Genomic DNA, 19,612 nt, shown 5'->3' on the forward strand with positions numbered 1-19,612 from the left:
TAACCTTCCCCTGGAGTGGGGAGGGAATGGGGATTTTGCAGTAACCTTCCCCTGGAGTGGGGAGGGAATGGGGATTTTGCAGTATCCTTTCCCTGGAGTGGGGAGGGAATGGGATTTTGCAGTAACCTTCCTCTGCCACGCCCACCAAGCCATGCCACGCCCATCAAGCCACACCCACAGAACCGGTAGTAAAAAAATTTGAATCCCGCCACTGTCGAGGACTGCTGTAAATTATCTCACCAGGTTGTCCAATGACCTTGGGCCAAACTTTGGTGAGGGCAGAAGAAATAAATTTGCTTCGGTTGGGCTTCTCCCCAAGGTAGGTTTGGGGAGCAGACCAGAGAGTCCGAGAGGAAACTCATCCTGGGCAGCCGGATTCTGCCGAAAGCCACTCGGTCTTCCTGCCAAACCGCGTGGCACGGAAAGAGTCTGCCGCTTTCTTAAATTGGGTCCATTCGTTCCCTTCGGCCCCGTAATGGGGAGATTTATCACCGTTAGAAGCCGAATTGTTTGAATCAGCACAAAAGGCTTGGATTTGCTCCCGAGGAGGGTTGGGAAGGTGGAAAAATCCGAGCCTTTCCTAAATCACGGCTCGGATGAACCAGCAGGGTGGAAGTTTGCGTCATTGCTAAGAGTTCGGGGTTGTTTTCTTGAACCCCGAGAAAGGAAGCGAAACAGATCCTCAGAAGGGTGAAAGAATCCACCCACGGATCTGGGGACGCTCAGCGTGATTTTCAAGGCGGTCGTTTTGCGGTTGGGGAGGATTCGGAAATAAAGGCCGCCCCGCCCGGCCAATATGCTGTCAAGTCAGTGGTTTATTGGCGGATGGGAACTAAAGTCAACGAAAAGTCCTTTAATTAGTTAATTACAATTCTAGGCCATTTAGCACTCGGAAGGCAGCATCAAGCCGGGAGTGGGGGGGTGGGGTAAGGGGCTTAGCGAGGTTCCTTCTCTTGCTTTCATCTTGGTTCCTTCCAAGAGTCAATTAGAGAAATAAAGAAGAGAATTTATTACCCTGTTTCCCCCAAAATAAGACCTCCCCTGATAATAAGCCCAATCGAGCTTTTGAGCGCGTGGCAATAAGGCCAAACACTTATTTCAGGGTTCAAAAAATATATATAAGAAAGGGTCTTATTTTCGGGAAAAAACGCGGTACTTATTTTTTTTTAGACGTGTGACGTAAGGGGGAGGAAACAGATTATTCTTTGATTTACAGCTAGTCCTCGGCTGGCAACAGTTCTCTTAGTGACCGGTTCAAAGTTACAAGGGCACTGGAAAAGGAGACTTGTGACCGTTTTTCACGCTTACGACCAGTAGTGTGTTCCTCTTAACTTCGCTACCGGTTCGGAACTGGGAGCGTGCGCTTGTGCGCTTCACTCACCGGGGCGAACTGATAGAAACCCACCACTGCTGACAATCGTTGCAAGCATCCCTATGGTTACCGGATCAAAATTCAGACGCTTGGCAACGGGTTCATATTTATGACGGCCGCAGCGTCCCGGTTAAGGTCCCGGGATCCCCTTTTGCGGCCTATGGTCTATAAAGAGGCTACCAGCCTTCCTTGCCCAAATCCCACCCACCCCCAGGCCTACCGTCCGTGTGGATCCTCATAGCCGAGGCGGTGATATCTGTGGTGATGATGAAGAAAGGAATCCAGAGATCCTACCACACGGAAAGAGCTCGTTAGAGAGAGATGGATCAACGAGAAGCAGATCATTCAAAACCGGATCTGAACACCTCGAGGATGCCCGGGGATGCCCAGTTGCCTGCTGAGCCTGTAGACCTCACCTCTATGAGTGAGGGGTAGCACACTGGAAAAGCTGCTGGTGACCCTCGCGGCCCTCAGCCGTTGCTGGCGCTGAGAGGCAGCGTAAGAATGACTTGCCTGCCTTCCTTTTAATCTAATTCTTATAGAAGAAGCTTTTAGCAAGATAAAGGCAGTAGAAATATTAGGGGGAAAAGGAGAGGAGAGGAGAGGAAGAAGAGAGAGAAAGGGAGAGGAGAGGAGAGGAAAAAAGAGAAAGAGAATGGGAGAGGAGAGGAGAGGAAGGAAAAGGGAAAGGGAGAGGAGAGGAGAGGAGAGGAGAGGAGGGGAGGAGAGGAGAGGAGAGGAGAGAGAAAGAGAGAGGGAGAAGAAAGGAGAGGAAGGAGAAGAGAAAGGGAGAGAGAGGAGGGGAGAGGAGAGGAAGGAAAAAGGAAAGGGAAAGGGATAGGAGAGGAAGACGAAGAGAGAGAGAAAGAGAAAGGGAGAGGGAGAGGAGAGGGAAAAGAGAAAGGAAAGGGAAAGGGAAAGGGAGAGGAGAGGAAGGAGAAGAGAGAGAAAGGGAAAGGGAGAGAAGGAGAAGAAAGAGAAAGGGAGACGGAGAGGAGAAGAGAGGAGGAAAGAAAGGAGTGAGAAAAGGAGAAGAGAGGAAGAAAAAAGGAGCAAGGAGAAGAGAGAAGAGAGGGAAAAGGGAAGGGAGAAAGCTTCCCATCTTTTTTTTTTTTAATAAAATGGTTATAAACCCATTTATATTTCCCCCTTTGCCTGTAAAGTTACATCACTCTTTCCTTCTTTCCATAAACTACCCTACTCTTCCCTGGAGACCTAGTTCCCTGCGCAGATGTAGACCCTGGATTAACACCGTCCTTTAGCGAGGACTCCATGGTGCCGAAGGGTGGAAAAACGGAAAGAGGCCAGGTGCTCCCCCAGTGTGGTGTTGTGCCACTCAAGAGATAGTCTGTGTGTGTCTCTCTCATCTCGATTACGGGAGGGAATTACAAGCCGAACTTGCAACCTCATTTACAGGTTTTTTGTACACTTCTTTCCATCGCTCTCTGACCCACACAGTTGCTAGACACTAATCACTGGGTTGTTGTTTTTTTAACACCTCCACTTGACAAGGTTGCTCGTGAGGATAACGGAGGATCAAATTTCATGTCTGTCAAACGGGGACTCTCGGCCTGGCCAAGGGCTAAATTTGTTTCCCCACCGTTGACCCTGAAGGAAACTGACAACTTTGAAAATGGATGCATTAAAAAAAAAACAGCTTCTGGTGGCAAGAATAGAATAGAATAGAATAGAATAGAATAGAATAGAGTAGAGTAGAGTAGAGTAGAGTAGAGTAGAGTAGAGTAGAGTAGAGTAGAAAAGAGTAGAGTAGAGTAGAGTAGAGTAGAGTAGAATAGAAAAGAGCAGAGCAGAGCAGAGCAGAATAGAATAGAATAGAATAGAATAGAATAGAATAGAATAGAATAGAATAGAATAGAAATTAGGAATGGAATGGAATGGAATGGAATGGAAGAGAAGAGAAGAGAAGAGAAGAGAAGAGAAGAGAAGAGAAGAGAAGAGAAGAGAAGAGAAATTAGGAATGGAATGGAATGGAAGGGAAGGGAAGGGAAGGGAAGGGAAGGGAAGGGAAGAGAAGAGAAGAGAAGAGAAGAGAAGAGAAGAGAAGAGAAGAGAAGAGAAGAGAAGAGAAGAGAAGAGAAGAGAAGAGAAATTAGGAATGGAATGGAATGGAATGGAATGGAATGGAATGGAATGGAATGGAATAGAATAGAATAGAATAGAATAGAATAGAATAGAATAGAATAGAATAGAATAGAATTCTTTATTGCCCAAGTGTGATTGGACATCTTTGGTGCATATGCTCTTAGTGTACATAAGGAGAATAAAATACATTCATCAAGAATCATAAGATACAACACTTAGTGATAAGTCAAGGTTACTAATAAGCTATCAAATTATACTAAGAAACAAATAAAAACAATATAAATTGAGAGATACAAGCAACATGGTTATAGTAATCAGTGGGAAGAGATAGATACTAGTAAGGAAGAGAAAAAGAATAGTAATACAGTCTTAGTAAATAATTTGACAGTGTTGTGGGAATTAGTTGTTAAGCGGAGTGATGGCATTCGTGAAAAAACTGTCTTTGTGTCTTGTCCTGGTGTGCAGTGCCCTATGGCATAAAACCCCAAGCTTAAACCCCAAGCTTAAATGATACACACCGTCCATCTGAAAGCTTTCCCCTCGCCCACCACACAAGTCAAAAACAGAAGAGTACACATACCTCAATCTGCTTATCTCTGAAGATGGCGCTGACACCGTTATTAAACGAGGCTCCGGAGAACATGGACGTGATGGGGTAGGTCAAATCGAGAACCGTTTTGAACACCGAATTCATGTTCTGCAAAGGGAGCAAAACTGGTGATTCCAGAAGCACGGGGGGGGGGCGGGAAAGAGGGAGAGAACAGGGCCCCAAGATCGGATCCTGAAAAGCTAGATTAATTTAACGTGGACAGCGGAGCGGGGAAAGGAGAGGCTTAAGAGGGCATTTGTGGGGGTGTCAATTCATCTGCTGAAGATTTGGGGTGAGGTATTTCAGGACAAAGGGACGCGATGGCTCAATTGCTAAGATGCTGAGCTTGTCGATTGAAAGGCCGGCAGTTCAGCGGTTCGAATCCCTAGTGCCGTGTAATGGGGCGAGCTCCCGTTGACTTGTCCCAGCTTCTGCCAACCTAGCAGTTCGAAAGCACGTAAAAAAATGCAAGTAGAAAAATAGGGACCACCTTTGGTGGGAAGGGAACAGCGTTCCGTGCGCCTTTGGCATTGAGTCATGCCGGCCACATGACCACGGAGACATCTTCGGACAACGCTGGCTCTTCGGCTTTGAAACGGAGATGAGCACCGCCCCCTAGAGTCGGGAACGACTAGCACGTATGTGCGAGGGGAATTTTTACATTTATCTTTATTTCAGGACAAGTCACTCAGGGCAAATCTGTTGGGTACATGATTAGTTGGGAGGGGAAGGGATCCCCGACATCCCTGTGTGGCTGGTTGCCAGTTGGTTACAAGATCCGCTTCGGTTTCCCAAACCAAGCGGCCTTTTTTGTGTGTCCCTTCACTTCCACTGCACGTTGTGTTGAAGGCAACCAAACACCGGGGTTTTTTTGCGTTAACAAGGAGAAGGACCGAGAGAGATGGAAGTGAGCGGGACACAAAGAATGTGGGGTGTGTTCATTGCAGGCTTGTTGGCCTAAAGCAGAGGTGGGTGGACGGACGGCATCACTTTACAGGCAGTCCTCGATTTACGACCGCAATCGAATCAAACTTTTCCATCACTACGTGAGACGGTCGTTAAGCAAATCTCGCCCTCCCGTTTTACTACCTATCTTGCCTTCTGACCGTTTCGATCAAAATTCGGACACTTGGCAACTGACTCATCATTACAACGGTGGCAGCGTCCTGGGGTGTCACGTGATCCCCTTTTGCGACCGTCTTGACGAGACAGATTCACTTAACAACCGGGTGACGAATGCAAACAATGGCAGCGCTTCCCTTATCCCCCGGGAGGGCAAGAAAAGTCGTAAAACGGGGCAAACTCCCTTAACAACTCTCTTGCTTATTAGCAGCGGGAAATTTGGGGTGTTCGTCGTAAGTCGAGGACGACCTGTATAGTACATTCTATTATACATATATACATTATACAACGCAATTACAAGAGATAACACAGTAACGCAAACCAAGGACGATACAAAAAAGAAAAAAAGAAGAAAAAAACAACAACAACAACAGAAAGTGCCCAAACAAAAAGTTATACACAGTATTTCGATTTCTGGACTTTATTTTTAAGCTTCATTTCCTGTGACCTGGTTGCTATTGATTGATGCCCTCCTGCCAAAGAAAGCAGGAGGATTGTGTGTCTTTGTGTTTGTGTGTCTCTGTGTGTGCAGGTTTGCATGTTCTAAAAATACCCCAAACCTCTTTTCTGCCCCCAGAGCCATCTCCGGCCTTGTTTTAGCATGAGTTGACAGGTGGAAACGACACAGGCGGAGCTGGTAGAGACAAGGAAGAGGTAATGCAAGGTCCAGGCTCGAGGGTCTGGGGGCAAGAGAGCACCCACCCACCCCACTCGCCCCCATTTTGCACAGTCAAGCGTGCCAGGGCAACCTCAGCTCTACAATGGGGCAGGACCAATTCCCTCTCCCCTCTTCGCTTTTCTCCTTTATTCGCCTCTTTCTCTCTTCTCCTCTCCTCCCCTTGCTGCTTTTTTCTTCCTCCTCGCCTCTCTCCTCTCCCCTCTCTTCTCCTCTTGTCTCTTCACTTTTCTCCTTTATTCTCCTGTTCTCCTCTCCTCCCTTGCTTTTTTTCTTCCTCCTCTCTCTTCTCCCCTTTTCTCCTTTCCTCCCCTCCCCTTGCTTTTTTCTTCCTCCTCTCCTCTCTTCTCTTCACTTTTCTCCGTTCCTCTCCTCCCCGTCCTCTTTTTTTCTTCCTCCTCTCATATCTCCTCTCCTTTCCCCTCTCTTCTCTTCTCCTCTCCTTTCTTCACTTTTCTCCTTTATTCTCGTCCTTCTTCTCTTCTCCCCTAGCTCCTTTTTTCTTACTCCTCTCCCCTCTCTTCTGTTCACTCTTCTCCATTCTTTTCTTCACTTTTCTCTTTTATTCTCCTGTTCTCCCCTCCACTCTTCTCCACTTTTCTTCTTTCCTCTCCTCCCCTTCCTCTTTTTTCTTCTTCCTCCTCCTCTCTTCACTCTTCTCCACTTTTCTCCTTTCCTCTCCTCTCCTTTTCACTCTTCTCCTTGGATCTCATCTCTCCTCTGTTCTCCTCTCCTCCCTTCCCCTCGCTCCTTTCTTTTTTTCTCCTCCTTTTCTCCTCCTCCTCCTCCCCAATAAAGTCAGGGACTGGCTGTCTTTGGAACCAGGGACCTGTCACGTCCCTTCTGCTCGCAGGCATTTTTGCCGTACCAAGGATGTTTGGCACTGAGCATCACACCTGTTTCCGCTTTGGCCAGCCGCCTCCTAAGCTATTGTGGGTCACAAGACAAGAGAAGAGAGAGACAGGTTGCAGCCTTGCATTGAGGGCCTCGGCCCCCCAAAAAAATAAAAAGAGGGGAGACGGGTCATCCTCGACTTACAGCCATTCTTTTAGTGACCGTTTGAAGTTACGACGGCACTGAGAAATGGCGGCTTGTGACCGTTGTTCACACTTAATGACCGTCGCAGCATCCCCAAGGTCACACAATCAAAATTCGGACACTTGTCAACTGACTCGTACTTACGACAATCGCAGTGTCCCCGGGGAGGCGGGGTGGGGGGGGTCATGCGATTTTCTTTGATGACTTTCTGACAATTAAAATCAACGGGGGAGCCCGATTCGCTTAACGGCCATGCTACAAATTTAACAGCTGCAGCGATTCCTTTAACGTTTAACGTGGGGGCCTGCCCATAAAAATTCACTTAACAAATGTCTCGCTTAGCAACATGAATTGGGGGGCTCCACTGTGGCCGTAACAGCAAACACGATAAAAATCACTCAATGCCAGCCATTACCTCAATTCCTTCTAAGCAGGGCAGCATGTGGAAGGAGAGAAAGAGAAAAGAAAATGAAGAGAAAGACGAGCCGGAGGGGAGAGGTATTAAACGCGGAGCAAAGGTTTTAGATAGGCAGTCTGCTCTACCATTAGACTTGAAATCAAGAAACAGTGAGTTCTAGTTCTGCTTTAGGCACGAAAGCCAGCTGGGTGACTTTGGGCCAATCACCAGGAGACGGTGAGTTCTAGTCCCGCCTTAGGCACGAAAGCCAGCTGGGTGACTTTGGGCCAATCACCAGGAGACGGTGAGTTCTAGTCCCGCCTTAGGCACGAAAGCCAGCTGGGTGACTTTGGGCCAATCACCAGGAGACGTGAGTTCTAGTCCCGCCTTAGGCACGAAAGCCAGCTGGGTGACTTTGGGCCAATCACCAGGAGACGGTGAGTTCTAGTCCCGCCTTAGGCACGAAAGCCAGCTGGGTGACTTTGGGCCAATCACCAGGAGACGTGAGTTCTAGTCCAGCCTTAGGCACGAAAGCCAGCTGGGTGACTTTGGGCCAATCACCAGGAGACGTGAGTTCTAGTCCCGCCTTAGGCACGAAAACCAGCTGGGTGAACTTTGGGCCAATCACCAGGAGACGGTGAGTTCTAGTCCAGCCTTAGGCACGAAAACCACCTGGGTGACATTGGGCCAGTCCCTCCCTCTCGGCCCAGTCTACCTTACAGGACTGTTGCTGTGGGGAAAATAGGAAGAGGAAGGGATATTATGTATGTTGACCCCCTTGAGTTATTTTTAAAGTAATAAAGACAGGATAAGGGGGAAAAATATCTAAAATAAAATATACCAATACTTTCCATACTCCCTAAAGTCCAGCTTTAAGGAGAGACTGAATAGCCAGAAAGGATCCACTCAGCAACCCAGGGAGTGAAATGAGAGAATAGTGGGGTCCTTTTGCAGACGTTTCATGACCCAACTAGGTAACATCATCAGTGCTAGAAGGCAGGGTTTTTTTGCTCTTATTTTTACACCCGACTGGCTCGACTGGCAATGAGGTATCTCTTACCATGGCCCACTGCCGAGCTTTGATCCTCATCTGGGTGTAACTCCGCTCTTCCGCGTACAGGGCGCCCATGAAGGAACCGATGGACGTGCCACCGATCATGTCAATAGGGATTCCAGCCTCGTTCAGCGCTCTGATCACCCCAACTTGGGAGCACCCTCTGGAGAGGCAAGAGCAGCAGAGTTGGGGAAAAGAAAGGTTTTTTTAAACAAACAAACAAACAAACAAACATTTAATTTCTTGCAGTGTACATTTTAAGAAAGACTCCTGTTCGCTAACAGAGGAAAGCGACGACGCTCACAAGAAGCTGGACGATGAACTGCAATCAGTTTCGGTTTACAGAAAAGTCCTTTCCCAAATTCCCAAATTCGGTGCAAGGAATTTTCTTTCTTGGCTTCATAGGAAATGAACAAGGCAAGATGGGTGTCAAGTTTCCGAAAGATGCCCTAATTAATTCATGAGCCATGATCCAAACTTCAAAGGAAATATAGTCATTTATTAGGACCAACATTCCGGCAATACCGGGTTGCAGTTAGGACTGATCCCACGTAGATTTACATTCCCCCTATGACCCTGTCTCTCCCCTCCTCTCTGGCCATGTCATAAATCACATTCTCCAATTAACCACTTTGGCTGGCTGTGAAACCTAACACCCTCCTTCTGATTGCGGTCAGGAAGAATGTATGGAATGCACTTCAGTTCTCCCTCCCTCCTGCTCACGGCAACTTGAAAGCTTTGCAAGTTGACAGTGGGTTCTTAAACTGCAAAGCAGTTAAACCCAGATTGAGTTGCACAAGAACTTCCAGATGACCAGAAAAGAAAAAAGGAAAGTGCCTTTGCTAAAATCCGACGTTTCTGGAGATTCGGGGGGTGACCGGAAGGACCCAGACTTAACTAGCCAGCAGAAAAAAGGATTATCACTCCAACCAACTCAAGAGGTGGGGGGGGGGAAAGCTTCATTCGGAACTGGGAATTCAAGATGCACTTCAAGTGCTTGGCAACCGTGGTTAATTTATCACAGTTTCTCTTGGTCCTCTGAATGCACAGTTTTGCAATTACGGTTTGCTGGGTTTCCGGCAAAGGCACCCGTTCGGCAGAATGCATCCAGACTTACGGATTGCGTGATTGGCTTAACGGCTGCTGTTAAAAAAAAAAAGGGCTGTAAGGTCAGGTCCTCGACTTAAGGGCTGTCACAACTTCTCAGAAAAGATTCGCAGGGGTTAAGAAGGCGGTACTTGCAGGCTAATTCTGCTGACCGCCAGCAGTTCGATCCTGACCGGCTCAAGGTGGACTCGGCCTTCCGTCCTTCCGAGATGGGTAAAAATGAGGAGCCAGATTGTTGGGGGCAATAAGATGACTCTCTAAACCGCTTAGAGAGGGCTGTAAAAGCGCTGTAAAGCGGTATATAAGTCTAAGCTTATATACCGCTTTACAGTATAAAGCGGTATATAAGTCTGAGCTATCGCTATTGCTTGCAAGCGAATGAGCAACCCGAAGGAAGGGCTTGGAGAACCAAAAAAACTACCGTAACTTGATCTCTGACGAGTTTGTGTTTCAGAAGACTTTCAGATAGGTCTTGGGGTTCACTCCCATTTCTCGCCCCCCCCCTCTCCCCACTATTGCCTGGAGGTGCTGCTGCTGCTCCTCCTCCACTGGGATTAAGCGAAGGAAGGGAGGAAGGGAGGGATCTAGGATGCGAACAAAAGGAAGAGAGGCAGAAACAGCTCTGAATTGCTGGAACAAACGTGTGGGCGATTTTAACTTATGGCATTTCTCCCAAAATACTAGAACAATCAAACGAGGGAATTGGAGCCAGGAACTAATTACCCCTCTGAAGAGTACAGGAGACAAGAAAATTCCAAGGTTCATTTGGTGGCACACAGCGGCAGCCATCAGCCCAACCTACCCCGCCCCACCCTGCCACCCGAACGGCTCCGACAGACAAAAAGAGGGTGACATTTTCAAGAGCCGGTTGCAAAGCCCCCAAGCTCTTAAATTATCTCAAACCTGAGCAGTTTCACGGAGGATGTAAGAGGGAGGAGGACGGGAAGCTGCTTTTCAGGGGATGCAAGGTTACCGAACCGGGAAAGCAGAGGAAGGAGGCAGAGAGGGGAAGGAAAATAAGAGCCTTAGTGGCACAGCGGACTAAACTACTGTTAAAGTAGTATTTAGCTGCCAGCTGCCTGCAACTACTGCGAGTTCAATTCTCACCGGGCTCAAGGTTGACTCAGCCTTCCATCCTTCCGAGGTAGGTAAAATGAGGACCCGGATTGTGGGGGCAATAAGCTGACTTTGTATAAAAAAAGAACACCGCTTTGGGGGGGGGGCAAAAGCCCTACTAAGCAGGTATATACAAAAGTATGAAGGCTATTGCTTAAAAGCATTGTAAGCCGCCCTGAGTCTCAGGAGGAGGGCGGCATATAAATCGAACCAATAAATAAATAAATAAATAAATAAATAAATAAATAAATAAATAAATAAATAAAGTAAGTAAGTAAGTAAGTAAGTAAGTAAGTAAGTAAGTAAGTAAGTAAGTAAGTAAGTAAGTAAGATGTAGGGATCCTGAAATCAACCTTGGTGGGATGAAAAATAAAACAAAACAAACAAAAAAGCCGTTTTGAAATCATCTTGTCTTTCGAAACCAGAGTTCTGGTGCAAATTTCGAGTGAGGTTTTTTTTTTTTAGAAATGACAGCTTAGTTTCTGCAGCGGGTTGAATTCTGACCCCAAGGACAGATTGCAATGGCATTGTGAGTGGGGCGCACAGAACGGGTGTATGCCAACTGTTTTTAAGTGGGCTGTACAAGGGTAGCCGTAAGGCCATCTAATCCAACCCTCCCCCCCTGCTTGATTGAGGAATCTTGATTAAAGCAATCTGGATCAATGTTGAAATCCAATTTTTTTTATTACCGGTTCTGTGGATGTGGCTTGGTAGGCGTGGTGTGGCTTGGTGGGCATGGCAAGGGAAAGATACTGCAAACTCCCCATTCCCTCCCCACTCCTGGGGGAAGGATACTGCAAAATTGCCCCCAAGTTGCCCCCGGAGATACGGCGGATCCCGGATCTGCGCGCTTTCCGCCGTGCCTTAAAGATGTTTTTGTTTCATCAAGCCGGGCTGACCTGACCTGACTTTTTAAATTGTTTTAATCTTAAATGGTTAAATTATGGGTTTTAATATAGGGGTGTTTTAACTGTGGGCCAAATTAATTTAATCGATTTTTAATATTGTTTTAATTTTTGTATTTTCTGTATTTTATCTGCTGGCTGTTCACCGCCCCGAGTCCTTCGGGAGAAGGGCGGTATACAAATATAATAAACAAACAAACAAACAAAATCCCCATTCCGTCCCCACTCCTGGGGGAATGATACTGCAAAATCCCCATTCCCTTCCCATTCCTGGGGGAAGGATACTGCAAAATCCCCATTCCGTCCCCACTCCTGGGGGAAGGATACTGCAAAATCTCCATTCCCACCCTACTCTGGGGCCAGCCAGAGGTGGCATTTGCCGGTTCTCCTGGAGTGGGGTGGGAATGGAGATTTTGCAGTATCCTTCCCCTGCCACACCCACCAAGCCACGCCCACAGAACCGGTAGTAAAAAAAAAATGAATTTCACCACTGGATGTAACCATTTGGAAAAGTGGGGAGGGGAGGAGGAGGAGATAGATAAGGAGAAGAAAGACATGGAGAAGGAGATAGAGGAGAAGGTAGACAAGGAGAAAGACAAGGAGATGATAAAGGAGAAGAAGAACAAGAAGGAGAAGTTAGTCAAGGAAAAGGAGAAGACGATGATAAGAGGAAGAGAAGATAAAGGAGAAGGAGAGGATAAGGAAAAGGGGGAAGGAATAGAAGGAGAAAGAGGAGAAGGAGAACAAGAGAAAGAGGATGGTCAAGAAGAAGAACAAGAAACAGAAGATAGTTGAGGAGAAGGAGAAGATAGAGAAGGAGAAGGAGGAGAAAGATCCAGCCATTTGATGCTGTCGCGGTGCAATGAAGAAGGCTGAAGGATCCGGTTTTCCCAGGGAACATCAGATTCAGGATATCCCTGGCCAAGAGGCCTTTCAAAGCCACTCTTACCGTGCGCCACCTCCTCCGAGGACCAAAGCAACAGCATTCCCAGTCAAGACACGAGCTAGCCGGGAGAAGTCGGAGTGTCTGTCGGCTGGTTTCTGGAAGACGCGTTCGTACATTTCTTTCTGCAAGCGGGAAACCAGAGATCAACACAATACCGTTAACACCGTAGGAAGGAAAGCAGGAATACGGCTGAGCGGGCAAAAGGTTTCTGGGTGTGTTGGTTGATAGATTTAGTACAGGGGTCTGCAACCTTAAACACTGAAAGAGCCATTTGGACCCGTTTCCCACAGAAAAGAAAACACCGGGAGTCACAAAACCCTTCCCGTCCCTGACTATTTTTTGAGCATATGTAGTTGAATTAAACGATCTGTTTTCTTCTGAATTGGATTTATCCATGCTTGGCCTACCGGAGGTTGAAAAGCTCAATAAATCGCGTGCCGGTGGGTGTCGCACATTGGCGGTTGTGACGCATATTTTGAGTGACGGGGAGCCGCAGCAGAGGGGTGAAAGAGCCACATGCGGCTCCAGAGCCGCAGGTTGCTGACCCCTGATTTAGTACAAGCAAAATTTATTTATTTATTTATTATATTTCTACACCGTCTTTCTCCCGTAGGACTCAAGGCAGTGTACAATCAAGAAAAATATAGATACACAAACATCATAAAATTGCTAATTAAAATTATTACTTAGTTTGGTCAATTAAATAAAATGCAGAAGATCCCCAGTTTTTTATTTTTATTTTAAGTGCCCGTTCTCTTCTTTCAGTACCCTCAGCAGGAAATCTTACATCAATCACACCTAAGCACAATATTTTTTGGAGCCATCCTCTGTATATAAATTTTACCTTCACAGACACCAGTTAATAACCAAAGGGGACCATTTTTATGGTTAATCTTCCATTCGATTTACAGTCTGGGACAGCTAAAAACTTAACAGTCCTAACCAAGGACCTAAGAGCTGTTAAGGTAACGTCTGAATATATAAGCTGTTCCGAGTAAGGTGGGTTTTTTTGTTTTGTTTTACAAAGCCAGGATATTCAGGACTAATAAGTTCAAAATTTCCATCTTTCTAGGTAGCTTTTTGGAGATTGCTCCAAGGGTTCCTATTACTATTGGTACAACCACTGATTTCGTCCTCCCCAGTCGATCAACTTTAATTTTCTTTTTTTTTTAATTTTTTTTCTTTTTATTAATATAAATAAAAAAGAGCAACATATTCAAAATCCATATAGAAAAGTGTGTTGTCTGGTGACAGTTCTTTTGAGTAATAAGCATCACAGTAACGATAATAGTATTCTCTAATAGTACTCTCATAATAACAGTGCTTTTCCCTCATAACATCAATGCATATTAATTTGATTTATACCTTTTCAAATCACGAAATTTTGTTATTTGTTTTCCCTAGCTGTTTCTCTTCGATTCGTGCATCGCCTGGTAATTGCAATATCGATAAACCAGGGAAGGAGAGAAGGAAGGAGATGGGAGGGAGGGAGGGAGGGAGGGAGGGAGGGAGGGAGGGAGGGAGGGTGGAAGGAAGGAAGGAAGGAAGGAAGGAAGGAAGGAAGGAAGAAAGATGAAAAGAAGGCAGGGAGGGATGGAAGGAGGGAGGAGATGAAAAAAGGGAGAGAGGGTGGAAGGAAAGAAGGGAAGGAGATGGAATTAGCCATAGCACTTAGACTTATATAGCGCTTCACAGTGCTTGAAGTCCTCTCTAAGCAGTTTACAATCTGGGTCCTCATTTTACCCACCTCGGAAGGACGGAAGGCTGAGTCAACCTTGAGGCTGGTGAGTTTTGAACTGCCAAATTGCAGGCAGCTGGCAGTCAGCAGAAATAGCCTGCAGTACTGCACTCTAACCACCACGGCAGAAGGAAGGAAGGAGGGAGGGAAGGAAGGAAGGAAGGAAGGAGATGAAGAGAAGGGAGGGAGAGAGGAAGGGAGGGAGGAAAGAAGGGAAGGGAAGGGAAAGGAAGGGAAGAAGGAAGGAAGGAAGGAAGGAAGGAAGGAAGGAAGGAAGGAAGGAAGGAAGGAAGGAAGGACATGGATGCCAACAGAGTTGGGTGACACCACAGCCAATGGCGGTTTTCCTTGCATACCAGTCAGGCATGGATCGGGGACCCGCCGTCATGCGGCCTCTTACCAATTTGGGCAGGCTCCGTCGGGAGAAGACTCGACGAGGGCAGCGGAGGTGAAGGTGGGCCGAGCACCAGCTGCGCATGTTGAGCCACTCCACGGTCCTGGAAGGAAGAGATCCGTCTTCGCGATGCAGCAAGATCAGCTGTTTCTGAGCTCGGACCGCCGTGTTCTCCAGCATCCGTTCCAACTGGTACAGAAAGTCGGGGGAGGGGGGGAAAGGTCAGTTGATCATTATGGGGGAACGTAGGTTGGAGTCGGGAGAGGGAGGGAGGGGCTCTTCCCCAGAGGGCAAAGAGGTCATGGACCTTACAATGTCCGGTGGGCAATAATTTTGTATGTCTAAATCAGGGGTCTGCAACCTTAAACACTCAAAAGAGCCATTTGGACTAATTTTCCACAGAAAAGAAAACACCGGGAGCCACAAAACCCTTCCCATGCCTAACTATTTCTTGAGCGGCCACAAAACTAGCATATGTAGTTGAATTAAATGTTCTGTTTTCTTCTGAAACTTTTCTTTTCTTGGATTTATCCATGGTTGGCCTACCGGGAGTTGAAAAGCTCAATAAATCGCGTGCCGACGGGTGTCGCACATTGGCGGTTGTGAAGCATATTTTGAGTGACAAGGAGCCACAGAAGAGGGGTGAAAGAGCCACATGCGGCTCCAGAGCCGCAGATTGCTGACTTCTGGGATAAATAATATTGGGATTGGTATCAGAATTGTGTATTGAATAATGAAATCATGAATGATTGTATCTTAATACAAATAGATGTAAAGAGTGAAATATGGGAGGTAAGTTAAAAGTGAGCAAGATTCGAAGCACCAAAGTGGGAGAGAGCTGCTGGATAGAAAGAAAGCGTCTTTTAATGAAAGGGTGACATGATTAAAAGTTAGAACGGAGATAGAAAATAAGAGAAAGGGGGAATATGAGTGTATACATTTTTACATAATAAAATAAAAGCAATAACAAGAGGGAAGCTTAGAAATTGAATGGCGGTATTATGATGTACGATCCAATAATATAAATATAAATAAAATAATAAAAAATAAATTTATATGGCGGCATATAAATCAAATAAAAAAAAATGGTGAATGGCATTAAAGCATTAAAGCAATATATTAAAACATGGAATGATTAAATAATGATAAACTACAACACTATAAATGTGTATTATTATTAGAAATATATAAGTAGGTTGAATGTAATTTTTTTTTTTACTTGTTCCAGCACATCTCACCTCTCCGACGGTCGGCTCCTGCTCCCCCAGGCCCACGATCAAGATACAGTCGGCCTGCCGGATACAGCGCTGAGTCCATGGGGTGAGGCTGCTGTCCGACTGGTAGAGCACAATGCGATGCACGTCTTCCTGCTGGCCCAACCAGTTGGACAGCCGATACTCGTGGATGCTAAGGGAGGAGAAGGGCAGAAGAGGAAGGAGAAGGCTGTGAATTTTTTTGAAGCTGGTCACGCAGCATCAGCTGCAACCTGCTGGACAGGTGGGAAGCCTAGAAGAGTCTTCCCAGCGTCCTCGGCTTCTGCAATTTAAGGGACTCGCGGGGGATTAAAGTTTAAGCAACTCCTCTGCTCCATACAATCCCCCTTCCCAGTTTCCCACAGCGCTAAATGTGGTCGGCCTGGAGGCCCAATGCAAAAGATGGCTTCCAGGCCTGACATCAAGTTTTTACGGCTTGCTGACATGGTTCAGGGGACGATGACAGTCCTTACCTGTCCAGAGCCGCGGAGCCAAGCTGCTGCTTGATGTTGTCGCTGGTCAGCAGAAGGGTGGGACCTGAGAAGAAGACAATAAGCCACTTAACAAACGGGGGCCACTGATATCCCCTAAACGTTTTCAACAATGGTGAAATCCAAATTTTTTTTTACTACTGGTTCTGTGGGTGTGGGTTGGTGGGGGTGGCAGGGGAAGGATGCTGCAAAATCTCCATCCCTACCTCACTCCAGAGGAAAGATACTGCAAAAGCTCCATTCGCACCCCACTCTGGGGAGAACCAGAGGTGGTTATTTGCCGGTTAACTCCAAACTGCTCAAAATTTCCGCTTACCGGTTCTCCAGAACCTGTCAGAACCTGCTGGATTTCACCCCTGGTTTTAAATCCAGTGTTTTGCCAATTCCCCACGCTTTTGATTTTCCTGTCGCCAGCTCAACACCCCTCAAGGGTGCAGCTAAGCCAAATCAAAACCTTGGGACTGAAAGTGCTGTCAATCAAAGCAAACCGAGAAGGTGTGGAATTCCGAGGAGATCCTGGAGGTTAAGGTGACTGAAAGATTTAATATAGTGAGGAATTACAGAATTGGAAAGGGCCTTAGAGGTCTTGTAGTCTAACCCCCTACTCAACCAGAAGAGCGTATTGGTTGTCCAATACTCTTCTTGAAAGCCTCCAGGGATGGACTTCTGGAGAGAAACTGTTTCGCTAATTAATTGTCCTCATTGTTAGGAAGTTTCTCCTTAATTCCAGGTTGCTTCTCTCTTTGATTAGTTTCCATCCATCCATCCAGCAGCTTTAAGACTTGTGGACTTCAACTCCTAGAATTCTCCAGCCAGCATAGCTGGTCTAGACAGTCACTTATCCAAAATGGTATAGGTTCTCCTACTCCAGTTTACTCTACTCTACTCTACTCTACTCTACTCTACTCTACTCTACTCTACTCTACTCTACTCTACTCTACTCTACTCTCCTCTCCTCTCCTCTCCTCTCCTCTCCTCTCCTCTCCTCTCCTCTCCTCTACTCTACTCTACTCTACTCTACTCTACTCTTCCCTATTCTATTCTATTCTATTCTATTCTATTCTATTCTATTCTATTGAGCCGAGGTGACGCAGTGGTTAGGGTGCAGTACTGCAGCTACTTCAGCTGACTGCTAGTTCAGCAGATCAGTGGATCAAATCTCACCGGCTCAAGGTTGACTCAGCCTTCCATCCTTCCTTGGTGGGTAAAATGAGGACCCAGATTGTTGGGGACAATATGCTATTTAGTGTACTGTCTTTGGTGTAAGCCGCCCAGAGTCCTCGGAGAGTGGGCGGCATAGAAATATGAATAATAAAAATAAATATTCTATTCTATTCTATTCTATTCTATTCTATTCTATTCTATTCTATTCTATTCTATTCATTCCTCACTTATGACTAGATTCCTTCCTTCCTTCCTTCCTTCTTTCCATCCTTCCTTCCTTCCTCCCTCCCCTCCCCTTCCATATTCTATTCTATTCTATTCTATTCTATTCTATTCTATTCTATTCTATTCTATTCTATTCTATTCTATTCTATTCTTTTCTAATTCTAATTCTAATTCTAATTCTAATTCTAATTCTAATTCTATTCTCTATCCCTATCCCTATCCCTATCCTATTTTCTTTCGCCCATGTTACAATTAGCCTTCATACGGTTGGCAGTCTACGTTTCTCACTTGTGGCCCACGGATGAGACAGACAAAAAAAAGAGCCAGCATGCTTTCGATCGATCCACACGTCTCTGCCACGTTGCTTGGTGACAAGAGCCTGCTCGCCCTAACTTGCAAGCCAAGTTCCACAACGGCCCCTCGTCGTTAACCACATCTTTTCCTTTGCATTTCTTAACTCCTGGGCACGTTTCCCCTCCCCACCCCCGTTTTAGGATCCCCTGTTACAGTTCTGCAAAAAAAAAAAGGGGGGGGCTGAATGGGCAATTTTGATTTCTAGATTTAAAGGCGAACAAGGCATCAAGAGTTCCTCTCCCTGTAGAATAAGTGCAGCTCGGCAGCGTGTTAAATTGGGGGAGGAAAGTGGGGGGGAAGGAAGAGAGAGATTAAATAAAAAAGAAGAGCCAGAGAGAAAGGGCAGGAGCGATAAGGACAGCCGTGCTTGGGAGAGCAAGCCAAAATAGAAATGGTTTTCAATTATATGTATGATAATCTTTGCAATGGATGGCTGTGAAAGTTGAACCATAAGGAATGCTGAGGGCCAAAGAATGGAGGCCTTTGAACTTTGGTGCTGGAGAAGACTCTTGGACTGCAAGGCGATCCAACCAGTCAGTCCTAGAGGAGATCAACCCTGACTGCTCTTGAGAAGGCCAGATCCTGAAGAGGAAACTCAAATCCTTTGGCCACCTAATGAGAAGGAAGGACTCCCTGGAGAAGAGCCTAATGCTGGGAACGATGGAGGGCAAAAGAAGAAGGGGACGGCAGAGAACGAGGTGGCTGGATGGAGTCACCGGAGCAGTCGGCGTGAGCTTAAATGGACTCCAGAGGATGGTAGAGGACAGGAAGGCCTGGAGGAACGTTGTCCATGGAGTTGTCCTCTTCCAATCTTTTTCTCTCTCTTTTCTCCCTCACTCCCTGTCTTTATCTCTCTCTCTCTCTCTCCTAGTCTTTCTCGTTTTTTTCTCTCTTTCCCTCTCCCAGTTTTTCTCTCTATATTTTTCTCTCTCTTTCCCTCTTCCAATCTTTTTATCTCTTTTGTCTCTCTCCCAGTCTTTCACTGTGTCTCTCTTTTCTCCCTCTCTCCGTCTCTCCTAGTGTTTCTCTCTCTCATTTTTCTCTCTCTTTCCCTCTTCCATTTTTTTTCTCTCTTTTGTCTCTCTCTGTCTTTCTCCCTCTCTCCTAGACTTTCTCTTTCTTGCTTTTTTCCTCTTTCCCTCTCCCAGGTTTTCTCTCTCTGCCCCTCTTTTCTCTCTCTCTCCCAGTCTTTCTCTGTCTCTCAGCCTCTCTCTCTTTCTCTCCCAGTTTCTCTCTCGCTCTCCTCTCTCTCCTAGTCTTTCTCACTTTTCTCTCTCTTTCCCTCTCCCAGTCTTTCCCTCTCCACCAGTCTTTCTCTCTTTCTCTTTCTCTCTCTATTGTGGTGATTGCCAGTAAGCTTCCTCAAAGAAAAACAGGCTGCAGGTGGGAGAAAAGGAACACAGAATTATTCTTCAAAGCTGCAAAAAAAAATAAAAAATCCCTTTGCACTTCTCCTCGGCGGGAGTTTCAATTAGCTTCTCTTATTCCATCACGATCTGAAATTCTGTCTTTGTTCTGTTTATATTCGGATTTTTCTCCCCTCCTCCTTAACATCTGTTTCTTCCCTC

General features: G+C 46.3%; 1 protein-coding gene across 4 annotated transcripts in view; it reads right to left on the minus strand.

The window, feature by feature from the left end:
- PNPLA7 (patatin like domain 7, lysophospholipase) overlaps window positions 1-19,612 on the minus strand; it is a 72,824-nt gene that overhangs the window by 12,091 nt on the left and 41,121 nt on the right. For all 4 annotated transcript variants that reach the window (XM_087879954.1, XM_060684605.2, XM_087879956.1 and 1 more), the window contains 7 exons: window positions 16,284-16,347; window positions 15,796-15,964; window positions 14,564-14,746; window positions 12,429-12,547; window positions 8,358-8,514; window positions 4,056-4,172; window positions 1,593-1,662 (listed from right to left, as the gene is read on the minus strand). In XM_087879954.1, coding sequence (XP_087736080.1) covers window positions 1,593-1,662; window positions 4,056-4,172; window positions 8,358-8,514; window positions 12,429-12,547; window positions 14,564-14,746; window positions 15,796-15,964; window positions 16,284-16,347 — 879 coding nt within the window. The remainder of the gene's footprint in view (window positions 1-1,592; window positions 1,663-4,055; window positions 4,173-8,357; window positions 8,515-12,428; window positions 12,548-14,563; window positions 14,747-15,795; window positions 15,965-16,283; window positions 16,348-19,612) is intronic.

The sequence above is a fragment of the Pantherophis guttatus genome, chromosome 16, assembly GCF_059756535.1.
Source record: "Pantherophis guttatus breed Tessera chromosome 16, ASM5975653v1, whole genome shotgun sequence".
NCBI lineage: Eukaryota > Metazoa > Chordata > Lepidosauria > Squamata > Colubridae > Pantherophis > Pantherophis guttatus.